This window comes from Argiope bruennichi, chromosome 11 (genome assembly GCF_947563725.1).
Source record: "Argiope bruennichi chromosome 11, qqArgBrue1.1, whole genome shotgun sequence".
Taxonomy (NCBI): Eukaryota; Metazoa; Arthropoda; class Arachnida; order Araneae; family Araneidae; genus Argiope; species Argiope bruennichi.
Window position 1 is genome coordinate 24860051 of NC_079161.1, and position 15384 is coordinate 24875434.

At 27.0% G+C, this 15384-nt stretch overlaps 1 protein-coding gene across 1 annotated transcript; it reads right to left on the reverse strand.

Moving 5' to 3' along the window:
• Positions 1-325: 325 nt before the first annotated feature.
• LOC129957541 (uncharacterized) lies at positions 326-14467 on the reverse strand. Its single transcript, XM_056069895.1, has 4 exons — positions 14046-14467; positions 6403-6542; positions 5099-5226; positions 326-1601 (listed from the first exon to the last, which is right to left on the reverse strand). The coding sequence occupies exons 1-4, from the start codon at positions 14264-14266 to the stop codon at positions 1389-1391; spliced, it is 702 nt and encodes a 233-aa protein (XP_055925870.1). The 5' UTR covers positions 14267-14467; the 3' UTR covers positions 326-1388.
• Positions 14468-15384: the final 917 nt, after the last annotated feature.

Consider the following 15384-nt stretch of genomic DNA (forward strand, 5'->3'; position numbering starts at 1 on the left):
TAGTTCATCTAAGGGAGAAATCTTTATTCTTTTTCTGTCAAGAAATGCAATGGATTTCAAAGTAATATTAGTGCACAACAATTCATGGAGTCACAGGAACAAGAAATGATTCCATTTTTCTAGTAATTTCTAGATAAGCAGACTTTGCTAACATTAAAAGTTAGAGGCAATTCAATATGTAATGATAGACATTACAATAGTTACTATTTTTTCTTTTAGAAGTCAATATAACAAACCTTTAATAATAATTGTGTTTGTATCACTGAAAAAAGCACAATTAAAATGCATATATTTATATCACTTTTATTATATACGTATGTACAAGTTCAAACATTAAAAAAATACCTGTAAAAAGAAAAGAAAAAAAGTCTGAAAACATATTTCAAGACAAATTCTCAATGATTATACATTCCAACAAATATCAACTTACAAAAATCATTGAGCTGCCTTTAATTGATAATGCAGAAACATATTTCTTTTTTGATAATTTTGCAAAAAGATAACTGAAGTTTCAGAAATGATGGCAAGTTTACACCTCCTGAATTTAATTGGATATTTAATATATTTTTTTCTTAATACAGCAAAGTTGTCAAGCCGTTAAAAACATTTGCAGTTTTAAGATATTTTATGATCCCAGGTGGGGCATTATAAGGGCTTTTTTTAAGAATTGGTCAATTTAATATCATATTTTTATAAATTTTTAACTTAATCAACAGGTTAATGATTTATTTATTTTTATTTTAACAATTTTGAATGCATATACATATATCAGATTTATTTATTTTTTAATATTCATATAATGAGGGCAGGGGAAGAGACTAAAGTGATAAAATTCTTAAAAGATTAACCACAAATAAATTTTTTTAAAAATAAATAATAGTTTGTAATTATGATAGATATACAGTAAACATTTAATGAATAACTGATATTCAATATAATATAAAAAGTAATTACACATTAATTAATGATTTTAATAATTATTTATCTGTATATAATGCAATACTAATATTTTTAAATTTAAGACGCTTGTATTTCTGACAAATTTATTTATTTGATAAGCAGGCTTATAGCATTTTTAATTGTTCTTTTTGAAAATAACTGCTAAATAACAAATGAATAATTTTATCACACATCAATGGAGAAAATTTACACAGAATATTTTAAGAGGAAAATCACCAAATGTTTTATATTGAATTCTGAGCCACACATAATAATTTCTTATATTTTATTTTTAATTATATCACATATCCTAGAATTAAAAAAAAGCTTGCTGAAATATAATACCAAGAATAAAGCTGAAATATAATACCAAGAATTTTTTAATTAAATGTTATAATAATTATATTGTTTACAGACCAATAATAAGATTATTATGTAACAGCAAACATTTAATCATTTAAAAGTTTTCTTAATAGTGCAGTGTGTGCTCTAAATATATCATTTTGTTCTTTGAATTGTCTCAATATTGCTATATCATTTGCTTCAAGTTCACGGTTACATTTTTGGAATTCTTCCAAACAACTCATTAGAACATTTTCTGTAATATTCTGAGAATCACTGGTTGATAAATCAGGTATGCTCAAGTGATTAGTATTTGTCCCCTAGAAAGAAAGTAAACACAGTTTATTTGAAATAATAATTTATTCTATTTTAGTTTATGCAATAAAAGCAAATCAAAGTAACTTATAATCATTACATAAATTAATAATTTAAAATTGTTTCAAGAGACCTACCTGAAAATTAATTTCAATGACTTTTTGCAAGAAATTGTAAATAAAAATGTCAGAAAGAGAAAAGCAAATTTGAAAGTAGAAGACAAAACATTTCTCCAGTTAAATTTTTTTTTTGAAAAACTCCAAAATTCAAGCAGATTTAGGAAGATTTGTAATTCAAAATGTAAGTTTAAAAAAAAATATTTTATTTACTTAATTGGTGTTCAAACCACAAGAAATTTTTTAAATAATCTTGAACAGCTTTGAAATATTTCCTGTAAAAGGTATCAAATCAACATTAGAAATAGTTTCTCTATAGCTGTGTGCTATTATATTCTTCAGATGCATTTTATATAAAACTGTAGAAATGGATCATACCATTCACTTACCCCTGACTTTAAATATCCTCATTAACCAACACATGTTACTAAATAGTTTATAAACTGATATGACCAAACAAAATTTTAAGAATGCTTTAGTACTTGAATACATTAGTACATTTAGTACTTGAGGCATTATATAAACGATCTAGAAATTGACATTTTGGCTTATTTTCCAAGTCATTTGCAGTACACAAAACAATAAAATAGGAACAAAATGTTCCAAAAACGAAAGAGCAGTAATCATTGGCATCCATGAATTCCACAGAAAACTACAATTAGATCATGATGTTTGAATTTAAACAATAAAGAACAGCTGCAAATAAAATGAAATTCTTCTTTCTTTATAAATAGAATTTTAGCAATGGAATGTTGCTATAATCTAAAAAAAGAATTGATTATCAAAGTGAAATGACCACTTTAGGGATGATAAAAGCAAAATTCATTTTCAGTGGCAACGTTACATCAATGTGTGGTATAGCATTTCCAAAATTTATTGGTTCATCCTATTTTGTACAGTACAATGCAGAATAATGCTGATACATTCATTTAGTTTTGAAAAATATTATTCTGAATGAATTGCCAATGACAGTATTTTCACACATGTGGTAGCATCACTTAAGATGCAATGTTGTAAGATGATGGATAAACACAGAATTCCATGGCAACTGGAATAGTTTGCTAGAACCTGTTAAAATTCCTTCTAGATCATCAAACTAGAAGCGTCTTAAATTTTATTCACGTTCTTCTATATATATAACAGATCTTTCCCAACATATTCAAGAATCTTATCTTGCTTTTGCAAATGGTGAGCTAGAAAGTGGGTACACAAAAAAATGTAACTCTACATAGGTGATGATAATAAATGAGCAAGTTCTGTAAATACTTCAATTACTGCATCCATTATAGACCATTTTTTGAATTTCAATAAGAGTTTATAAATTTGTTGTTTTCCAATTCTGCCTTAACCTATCTTGATATATGTATTATTCCTGAGAAGCAGATTAAATGTTTCATTCAAGTACGAATCAGAGATATGAAAATGTAGCTTAAGCCAATAAAGCTTTTATAATTTTAAAACTTTTTATTTCAACAACCGCAAAATTCAAAGTGCATTTACACAATTGCCTACTTTATTTAAAGTAATTGGCTTAATTTATATAATGAGGTCTAGTAATTGGAAGTAGGTATCTAGGTGCAATATTTAAATTAAATAAATGCTCATTCCACTTAAAAAAAAAACTATATATATAATTTTAAAAAAAGCTTTAAAGGTATTTCAGATTAAAAATAAAATAATTTCCTCATATTTATTAACCCTATTAGCCTGGACTCTCCTACTCAACAAAAACTTGAATCAGTTGCAGAGTTGAAATGTAAGGCTGTAGGGTAATTCACGACCAGCCACGCATAAGCTTACTATGCCTTGATAATAACTGATGCGTAGTTTTTCATGCTATCTACTGGAAATAAGAATAGAGGAGATGGAAGACAGTAACTAAGATGAAACATTATTTATACCTAAAGAAATACTTTAAATTCAATCGAAGATTTCAATTTTTTTCATACATTTTATTTCAATTGCAATAAGCCAGTTTTTATGAAGTCTTTTTATGTATAAGATATAAAAATTTTCTAATTTTTTTCAGAAATTACTTCAACTTTTGTTTGTTTATTTTTATTGATTTTGATTATTCGGATTTTTTTTCAAGATTTTATAACTCATCTTTTTGTGATACTCAAATTATACACTAATCAATTTCTGAATTTAGTTTTCTAAGGTTTATTGATTTATCAAACAAAATGTTACAAATTATATTTTTTTCGATAATTACTGTTTCTTTCCTAGCTTCTCACGATTTGCATATTTAAAAGAAATATGATGACATTAAATACAGTTAAAATCAATTATGAATAAAATTTTGGAATAAAGTAAAATTTGATGTATTCGAATTTTCAAAACGAAAATTTCTGTATAACATATAGAATTTTATTCTTTCCTATATTTCTTTATGACACTATTATGCAACCCATTCAAATAAAAATTAAATGCATATATAAGTATTTTTTAGTAAATATGCAACTTTATTATTAAGTATGGATTTTTCTGTGAATAAATATGGTTCTGCTTAATTATATATACACCATAGGTAATTTTTTTTAAAAATAAAGCTTTGAACTTAAATTTAGGAAAAAAAAAGAGAAGTAAATTAAATTATAAATTGCTTAAATATGAATTATCAATGAAAAATGGAAAACTAGAAACAAAATTGATATTGTTATTAAAAGTAAGAAAATATTAAAAAATAAAACAGTTTCCTCTTCAACATGTTGTAATCAAAATTATTGAGAACACACACAAAAATATTGGCTTATATTTTATGTGAACATTTGAATTCTGTTTCATATATTAAAAAATATTTATATTTCGATGAATTTTAATAAATTATACTGGAAGGTATTTTTTTTTTTTTTAATTATGAGGAAGGTTTATCAGTCATAGTGAATTTAAAATACCAGCCTTATTTTTGTCATTAAAAGGTTTCATACTTGATAAATAAACAAACACATTTCTGAAAAAAAAAGAAAAAAAAAACATTTAAAGGGGATTTGTATTTTTAGTTTAAAATATTGTTAGATGATGTTATTTTTTTGTGTGTTTGATTTTCAATTTTTTTTCTTCTCTTTTTTTAAAATTTGCTCTTAATTATTTGGCAGTGATAAGGTGCACAGCAAAAAAATTACAAAAAATCACTGAAAGTAAAATCACTATTATAAAAGTAAATTGCAACTAAAAACAAATTAAATAAACCCATCCCTCAACTGCAAATGACAACCATATCAATGTAGCTTCAATAGGTGTCCCATCTAGTAATTTTTCTGTAAGAAGGAATGATTTAATTCTATTTTCAAGCATGAAAAACTACTGTAAGTTTTAAGGTAATGGAATTCTCATATCAGCAGAGCTCATAGAGTTATCATGAGAATGAAGGCACAAACACTTACTTCTGGTTCAACATGCTTTGCCGCAGTATAATATTTATAATCTGGAATAGAATTGCTATCATCATTAAAATCAGGAGCTGTGACTTCTTCATCAAGTTCAGTAACATTTGCTTCTATATATGGTCTATCTAAAAATAAATAAATTTTAATAAATGATACTCCTTCAAAATAATCAATAATATATATATTATTAAATTGAAGAAATTAATATTAATCTTTAAATATTAATAAAGTAACTCAACAGAATTGTTCTTCCCTTAATTTTCCTCTATCTTAAAAAATTAAAGAGCTTTTGAGTTTAACAGTAAAAGTGAGAAAAATCCACAAACTATTTGAATGCTCTCTTTTTTTATTAATTTGCTCAAAATTGGAATAGCATACAAAATTTGAGCAACAATATCACCAGCTAAATTTCATTTTTTTTCTTTTCTTTTTAACAACCACTTTTGCAAATATATAGACTAACAGGACAATCAATGTACCACTGTATTCGGTCAAAAATTCGATACAGATCTATTGTTTTCATTATGAAACTACAAGTTAAATTTTATCCCTTGAGTTCATTGTGCTTTTGAATTACTGTGTTCAAATGAATGTGATCTAATGGACTTTTCATTACTACATCTTACCCGAAATTTGATTAATCTTTGCAATTTTTGTTTTAAGACAGCAAACTATTTGTCTACCTAGCTCATTCCATTTTCAAACTATTATTCAAGTCCCCCTCATCTCCTTTTTTTAAACCCAGAGTATTAGAAGAAGACTACGTTCTTACTTGTCAATAGTCTGTGAAAATTTATCAGGTTTATTTTGTTTCAATACTCTGAGCCTGAGTCATCATGTATGATTTTACTAGTTATTGATTTTTGAATACCATGCAATCAAATTAGAAAGATATTAATCAGCAGATGAAAGAAAAGAATAATTTCCAAAAGGTTGAATAAATAAACACTCTTCTATAAATACAAGTCATATGTTTGGATTAATGAGCTTAGAAATTAATAATAATAAAACAAATATATAGCTAAAATGTTAAGTTGAATACAACTTAGAATGAACTTCCAGTTAAAATAATAGTGATTTATGTAAAACAGAAAAGGTTTGCATTCTGTTACAGCTATTGAAAAGAAAAAAATAATAAGAGATGCCTATTGATGTCAATTTAAATGAAATTGGAGTATCAAATTGTTAACACTTAAACTAAATGCTTCTTACTTAAGACTGCACTATATTTTTTATAAAATCACTCTACAGCTAACTACTGTAAGTGTTAATATTTCCTAAGAAAAATCAAATTTATATACAAAGCAACTCTAATGATGGATCCATCTGACGAGGAGCAGCAACGTATCGTCTGTCTTTACGTGCATCCTTTTCTATATGCAGTATTTCTTTTATTTCGTCGAACCATCTATAATCTGAAGAACCACCATGCTCTGTTCTCCTAATAAGAAAGAAAAAAATTATAATGTAATAATGACAATAAATAACAAAGGAAACAACTTCATAGTTCAATTTCAAACACTTCATTTTACTTACATTAAAAACAGATTTAAGTTAAATATAATGCCAATTGAAGTTCTTAAAGGAATTAAAATTATTTGATGCAGTAAGAAATCTTGTATTTTAAAAAAGAAATTATAACTAAAATGTCACTTCAATGCTTAAAAGTTATACATCTGTTACCTAATAGTAGATATATTTCATATTGACAAAACACTTATAAATCAACAGAAGTAGTTTCCTCAAAACTTTCTCACATACTCTGTAATAAAGATGTTATCCCAGTAAATGCACTGGTGTACAATAGTTATGAAATATTAACCTTTAGTGCGAATTTAGCATTTTTACTGAATCTATCGGGTCATCTTTGGCAGTTTTTTGGCGATTATCCCTGGCATTCGGCTAAGAGTATCTGAAAATGGAATGTGTTTTAGATATGTTTTTCTCAATCAACTGAAACCAATATTTGACACAAAACTGCACTTGTAGTCACAAAATCCCATGTCACATTTGATATATTTAAGACATTGTGTTTATAATTAATCATCATGTTTAAGTATCTTTGAAAGTACAGGGTGGCAGACAGTCAACCCATTATTCGATTTGGCTCGAAATTCGACAGGTTTCTATACTACAAATGTTAAATTACCGATGTAATTAGATGTCTGATTACTGAAATTTATCTATCTAGCTTTCTTTGTTTTCGGCTATCGTGTTAACTTTTCGAACAGCAAGATACGTGGAATTTCTCTCAACAGATTTTACTCAAAATTTGATAGGGACTTGCAAATTTGGTGTAAAAACCAAATGCCGAATTTGAACAGTCTAGCTTAAAGCATTTTTGAGTTATCTTTGTCACAGACAGACATTTTTCAAAAAGTTGAGATTTGTCAAAATCTCATTTGAATTATTTGATGATTACAATACTTTCTACATATTTTGTATAGGAGAAAGTAAAAATGCCAAAAAGCAGAAGGGATTTTTGATTTGAATGCAAGTAGAAATACATAAAATATTTCACAAGGATTTAAATACACTCCATTAAATTACTCCTTTAAATAATTTTTTACACTAAGATATCAGAAGAATGAAACAGAAATATTATTAATTTTCGACAAAGGAGATGGTTTTCAGGGATAAGGAAGAAGGGAAATAATGTAATATCTTTGCATATAACTACTTAAAAAATTTAATTGCTTTTCAACAGCAGCCGAATTTTATGCTAAGTGGATCAAGAGTTGCAATGTGAAGCAACAATTATAGCAAAGGAGAGAGAGAGAGAGAAAAAAACCCACTTTTTTTTTTGACAGCATAAATTTAATGTACTTAGTGTACTTGGTAGGATTTTAATAGTTGCAATGATATCAGAAAAAAAGTTTCATTTCAGTTTAATTATAGTATTTAGATTACACTGGTGTTGAGTGCATGGAAAAAATAGTATTTAATTCATTTGATTCTATCTTTGTGCTTCATATAATTTTTCACACACATTGTGAAAATTAATTAGCAAAGTAATAGTTAGGAATGTCACTATCCACTTTCTTTGCTATGCATTTTGCCATTTTTATACTATTGCAAATATGCTCTTCACAATCATTTCAAAGATTATGTCTTAAAACTTATAAAACAATAAGAATTCTAATAAAACAATTATTTAAATTAAAAATTATTTACCAATTAACTATTTAAAACTGGTACTTTATATAATATAGATATTTTTTTAGAGCTATTATACAAAGTTCCGTCACCCACTACTTTTCCTTAAAATAATTTTCGCTTTTTTTTGTCCATAGACTAGTATATTAGCTAGATATATTACATATCAAAATCTTACCAAATAACAAATTGTGATATAGAAACAGCATTTACACAATGAGCTATAGTTGATGACAATTCAAATTATTAATAGAGATAAAATTGAGCAATATCATTTAATCTAGCTTAAGAGTACTGAATATAACAAAATATTGTTTTTCATATCTGTAACATTCATGTATCCTATATAGAGCATTCATATAATGAAGTCTTTTGTAATCAAAAACATTTATATAGAACTCTAAGTTGCTGGAGAGCATTTAAGAATGCTATTTACATTTATCAATGAATGAAAAGGACTACTTTTTTGAATGCATCAAATAAAGTAGAGTATCATTTTTTTAAAATCTATTTTAGAGTAGTACACAGTGATGATAGGAATAATATATATTAATAAAGAAATGCAGAAATAAAGAACAAAAAGAATAAAACCAATTAATTTCTTCTCTCAATCAGCAAGATATTAATTCTAACACTAAAATTAATATTTTTTAAACAATAAAAAATATTTTATTTCATTAGCTCAAACAACGAAACTTTCCATTTTGATACTTTTAGTGTAAAGGTAATTCCAGCTTAGGTACAATTTAAACAGAGCTTTCAATGGTCTTGAATATCTCTTTTCGAAAGAATCAAAATTTTCATTGTAAATATTTAGTCATAAATGAAATAGCAATTGATTTTAACCTTAACATTGTGACTTTGCAGATACCTTTAAAGCATCACAAAAATAAAAATACTATTATCAAAGTCTAGATAATATTTAGATTTTTACATATTTACACATGGAAATGGTCTCTTAACAGAAAATGTCGAGCATATAATCACGGTATATTAACCTAAATTTATACTGAGGGCAATTTTTCCCATAAGGAATTTATTCGTGACATAGTAAAATATAATTATACTTTATAAACTGTTTACAATTAAAAAACTATCTTGAAAAGTTTAGTTAAAATTTTTCTAATAATAAAAGTATATATAAAAAGGAGTGAAAAGTAAAAAGCCACCCATTGTCAGCTCTGAATTGTGATTACTAAGCAAAGATATAAAATTTCTACATTTTTCAGAATGGTAAATTGGTACAATGTGGTTCCACTGGACGAGATTGTACAACTTGTATAGTCACATCCGGTTGAACAGTCTCAGGTTAGCTTTATCAGCATTGATATTTACAGCAACATTAAATCATTTTCACATGTTATACTCTTTATTATTTTCCTCACAATATCTCAATGACCTCCCCCTCTCCAATAAGTAATTATTGTTAACTGAGAAACCTATACTCAGGATTTTTACTCTTATTGAAGGGCGGGGGGGGGGGGGGAATCAAGGAGCTTTTAAAGATCTTTTTACAAAAATTAAAGGACTATAAAGTAACATATTTTAGACATAAAAATGTAAATGATAAATTAAAATTAAATACTTTCATCATTAACATTCAAATGCACTATAAATTTTTGAATACTACTTCCAGATACTTGAAGTAAGAACATTAAGGATACTTATTATGCTAGTTTTAGCTAATACTTTTTATTAAAATTAGTTATCATAATAGCAAAGAGAGTACCAAATATTAGTTAATGTGTAGCTATTACTATATGCTAATTTCACACAAACTACTACTAGCAAATTGCTCATTTCATAAACTCATACACATTTTAGATGAAATAAAATTCATTAAAAAAAGGTTAATCCAATATGAATCTCTAACATTATTGTAGATTAATGGTGCTTGGCAGAATGAAGAGAAGAATACAAGAGATAAATACAAATAAACAAAATCTTCATTTATATTAAACAGTGTGCCATTAAAAAATTTTAACTTTACATTTTAAATTGCTCAATTAAAGCTTTGATTCTTAAAATTGTTTGATTTTGCTATGCATTGGAAATCTTCATCTTTTCAGTTAATTTATTGGTAATTTTCTAAAACTGTCCATTCAGTTTTTACTCTTTCTGATTGGAAATCATTTACTTACTCTGTATTATATTTCCTTTTCTTATTTTCCCTTCTATTAAGGTTTGTAATTTTTGCATGACTATATTTTCAATATATTTAGAACTGGCATTTTTGCATAAATTTAAGTCTTTTAATCAGCTGAAACTGTCATTTTAACTGCCTTTTTTTTTTTTTTAATTAATCGACGACCATATGTTTAGCAGTACATGTTTCTTCCTTAAGGCATTAAAACATTTTATTTCAGGAAAATCATCTTCAGCTATGGCTTGGTCATGGGAGAGTATCAAGATAACTTTAAGTATTCCTCCTCACCATGTTATTTTTGGTAAGACTTCTGAATTAAAAAATATATAAATATATATATTTTGAGTTCTACTGAATTGTTAGCCCATATCATTTAAAAAGATCTTAAATTCTATTAAAACAGAATTGCACCTCTTATTTTATCTTTTTTAAAAATCTCTTGTAATTTACAAGAACAGATAAAATTACTTTCTTCAGTCTTGTTGTAGCCAGAATGGGCTTGCTCTTCTCGTATCTAAATAATTCAATTTCCGGGCAAATAAACAATTTAGAGGAGGTTTTTCACCTTCTTCCCTCAAACAGTACAACTTTTTAATATTCTTTACCCAATGAATCACAAATTAACTTTACTAATATTGGCATAAAATTATCCTCCTTTTTAATTTCCTGTACTGAAAATAGCAAAAATGGTCAGTCTGTCTGATAAGATAATTTCAGTAAATGGAAGCAAAATTTCAATTTGATATGTAGGATCATACCTTTACTACAGCTTGCAAAAAATTTATTATTTAGATTTTAGTGTATGAAACGCCATTTTCAACATTCTCAAGGTATGACAACAAATCTATCCATGTTTTGATTTCAGTTAGCAGCAGATGCCTTCTCTAGTCATTTAGATCTGCAACAATTTTAGGCAAATTATCCACTACTTGACTGTCTTAAGTAGCTGAACCTTTTATTGCACAAATTTTTAAAGAATAAATTGTTGATAACATACAGGTTACAATTTTCTACACTTATTAATAATGTTGAAAGTTCTTTTAGTATTTTATCAGTCATTAAGGGAACATTTTTTCAATTTGTTGATAAATCATACATCAAAATAGATAAAACCTTTCTCAAATATATACTTTAACAGGAATATGAAATTTTTATAAAACATCATCAATTGTGACCTACATATCTTGTTTTATCACCTTGCTTTTTTTAATCCGAAACTGAATATGCAAATCCATTTGCAAAAATTTATTGAATGTTTCATAAAACATCAGATCTTAAACATCTCAACTAATAATAAACAAGAATGTTTGCGCACACTACAGGACAGACTGTTTGATCTACAGCTACCAAATTTGATACATACATATTTTGAAGGGTACAAATGTGCATCTTGTAGCTATTTTTTTAAGAATAATTTAAAAAATAGTATTGCACAAAGATGAATTTTAAATCTTTCCAAAAAATTATCTTTTAACAATATCATTTTAATAGTTGATGCTGAATGTTGGCAAGTGCTCAAAATATTTTTTCTCTAATTTCCATAGATTAGAATATTGACTTGAAATTCAAATTCTTTTCATAATTACATCAAATATTTAATCTTGCGATTTTCTACAATTATCGAAAATTAAAGAAGGAAGATTCTATTTATATCAGTGTAATTTATAAAATAAAGAAAATAATTGGGCTTTAATATCTGATAATTTGGCAGAATCATGGACTAAAACTTATATCAGTTTAATAGAGATTAAATGTAACTAACATTCCTGACAATCAGCTGGTTGTCAAAGATGACTGATATGCTTTAAGATTAGCCAGACTTCAATATGCCCGGGGCATACTAAATAAAATTAAGTAAGAGCATTTTGTTGTCCAAAAGGAAAATGTTTACGCAATTTTGTTGTCTTAGAATTCTTTATGATAAAAGCTTGAAGTTGCATTAGAAAAATAATACAAACAATAATTACCTACACATTTCAGATAATTTAATTTTGGTATTTAATTACTGTAATAATACAAGGAATAGTGCTGTGACGAATTGCGATGAATAAGGATAAAACCTGGGACCTTGTGGTTCACAGCACAGCAACATGACCACAATACAAAAGCAATTGCTCGTGTAGTGTAGCTGTTAACTGGCTTATAAGCTTTCACCACAGTGCAAAAGTATTATCTCCAGTTGCTGAGTCTGTTAAACTTCCTTAGCAGCTGTAGTAAAGATCCTACTTGCTCTTTATTTCTTCAAACTACTCTGAAAGAAAAAATATGTAGCATTCCCATATCAATATCCATTTGCCATTAATGGAATTCCCAGTGCAAAAGAAAAAAAAAAAAAGTGTAGCTATTTTTTCTTTATTACTTATCATTTTCTAAGAATGTGGAATTTCTGATACTTTTTAGAGATTCACTTTGCTTTAGTTTTTGATCAATTCACAAAATTTTTTGTAACTTTCCTCCGAATGGTAATATTTTACACCCAACCAATCATTTTAGATTAAGAGGGAAGCATATTGATAATAAATTTCAAAGAACAAATGGCCAGTCATTTTTGAATGCAAATATACAGATCTGACTGTGCCTATTAGAGAAAGAAAGAGGGAGCAAATATCTGTGTATATTCCAATCAGCCCTCCCTACATAATAAGCTTCAATTTCTAACCTCCCTTCTACTGTTATCTAAGATTCTGAAGCACTGGATATCAACCACCAAGAAGAAAAAAACAACTGAAAATATATTAATCAATTTTACAAAGAAGTAAAATCACCATTGCAGACAGATGCATAAAAAAAATGATTATTGCTATGGGAAAGTTTAAATTGCATGAATTCCTCAAGAACAATAGAAAATGTCATTATAGACAATATTGTTACACATAAATTTCCCTGTATTAAGTATACTTGCAATTTTCTATAACTGATGAACAAGACAATACAGATGTTACCATCATGATATACTATCTTCATTTCTCCATTCAAATTTAGTTGAATCTGAGAGTTTAAGTGCAATGCAATGCATAAAAAGCATTATCAATAGTTGTTTCAAACAATTAACTTTTAGAGAATTTACTTCAAAAAATTAAAGCCATTTATATGTATTTGCAGATTTGTAAATTAATTAATTTTTGGATTAATACCTTGCAACCTCGGTTAAGCAAGGTTCAAAATTTCAGAATTAAAATTCTGCTTTCATGTTTAAAATATTTATTCTACATTTCTTTGAAATGCTATTTGTAAATTATAAAAACAAATGCTTAAAAAATACTAAGTTAGATACTTGATATCTTAAATGTAATAAAATTTAAAAAACTCAATAATAAGACTGCTGTATTTCCCTATTAGCTAGACAGATGTTATTGAGGCAACGAATAAATATTGAAAAATTTATTATTCTTCCCAGAAACAATTAATCATGTACAATAAGACTCTCTTACTTTGATTGCAATTCCCTATTAGCTAGACAGATGTTATTGAGGCAATGAATAAATATTGAAAAATTTATTATTCTTCCCAGAAACAATTAATCATGTACAATAAGACTCTCTTACTTTGATTGTAATTTAATTTATTGCGTTTGTGACAACATCTATTTTTGTATTTGGCAAAATTTGACACGATTCAAATATTGGAGAGGGAATAAATTACCTGAAGAGTCTCGTCATTGTTCTCATTTTAATTGTAATCTCCGCCATCGATCGACTAAAACCTTCCTTTTGAAGATCTTTCACAATCGCCGAGTATAAAAGATTTCTATTACAGCCTTTTTTAAAAAAACGATTCAAGTGAGCATGTTCTCTCCATGACTTCAAGAAAATGTCAATTTCCTCATTCCGCCAATTCGGGCGCCGAAATTTAAACTTATGCATACTATTTAAGCTCTTAAAATTAGATAACCACCTGAATTCCAATCAACTTTTGAGATCCTTAATTTTTGATTACTCTTTTACCAGGGTTTAAACACAGTGAACGAATTAGGGGTAGTGTTAATCGTAGGATTCATCTGACAAACGATGGAAGAAGCGAGATTTCAATTAGCACCTGTAGCGTAGCCGACGAGAGAACTAGCGTCTCAATCGCAACGTCTATCCCTATGGGATGGGCGAATCCATCCCAAACCATACTTTCGACAGGTAGGGACGTTGACCGAGAGGGGCAGCAGGGATAAACGTTGTCTTTTAAATGTTGAGTTGTAGCTCAACGCTTATCCCGCTTCAATTGAATAGTTTTCCGCTGGAGTGGAAGGATGCGTTTTCCAAGCAAGGTGTTGACATATTAGCTTAAAACATATTTTTCAGTGACCTTCATCTTATTCAATGCATATTTAATACAAATACCATTTATTTTACCAAAAGCAATATTTCAGACAATTCATTTTCAGGTGGCTTTTACTGGTTTTCTACTGTTTTTATTATTATTATTACTAATTCTGTTTTTATAGGGTTCTGAATTTCCTGATATTAATGAATCTTGAAATCATTTAAAAGTACTTTTGACCCGACGAATGTTTCCATTAATACATCATCTTCAAAACTGGTAATTTACTGATTTTGAAAAAAATTTAATTGTAATATGATAACATTCCTTTACAGAAAAATTTCTGAATAATATGGAAAAATATTTTTTATTTACATCTAACATGTACTATTTCTGCAGTAAGTAAAAAAGATGTGCCTATTATATGATTGTATGGATATAATATCTTTATAGTCCGAGAAAAGAAAATATTCTGCCAATGGTTATATTTGCCTTTACATTCCCAGAACAGTGTATGTCTATTTTTTTATAATTCCTAAATTTCACATTTCTATTTGTCTTAATATGTTACCATGAACTGAAAAAAAAATGTATACTGCTATTTTTAAATTTAAAATATGACATGAGAACATTTCAATTTTGTAATATAAACTAAAATTTGGATTTTTTAAACCATAGATAGTCACAAAAGGCATTGACAAATTGAAGCATCTGAAATATATATACTTTA

What these genes read in the sequence shown, in the direction of transcription:
- LOC129957541 (XM_056069895.1), bottom strand. Translation starts at nt 14,266, where the DNA reads ATGCATAAGTTTAAATTTCGGCGCCCGAATTGGCGGAATGAGGAAATT. An exon ending in TCCATCATTAGAGTTGCTTT is followed by an intron (nt 5,227 to 6,402) that starts GTATATAAATTT and finishes ATTTATTTTTAG; the next exon opens with ATAGACCATATATAGAAGCA. An exon ending in CAAAGCATGTTGAACCAGAA is followed by an intron (nt 1,602 to 5,098) that starts GTAAGTGTTTGT and finishes CTTTCTTTCTAG; the next exon opens with GGGACAAATACTAATCACTT.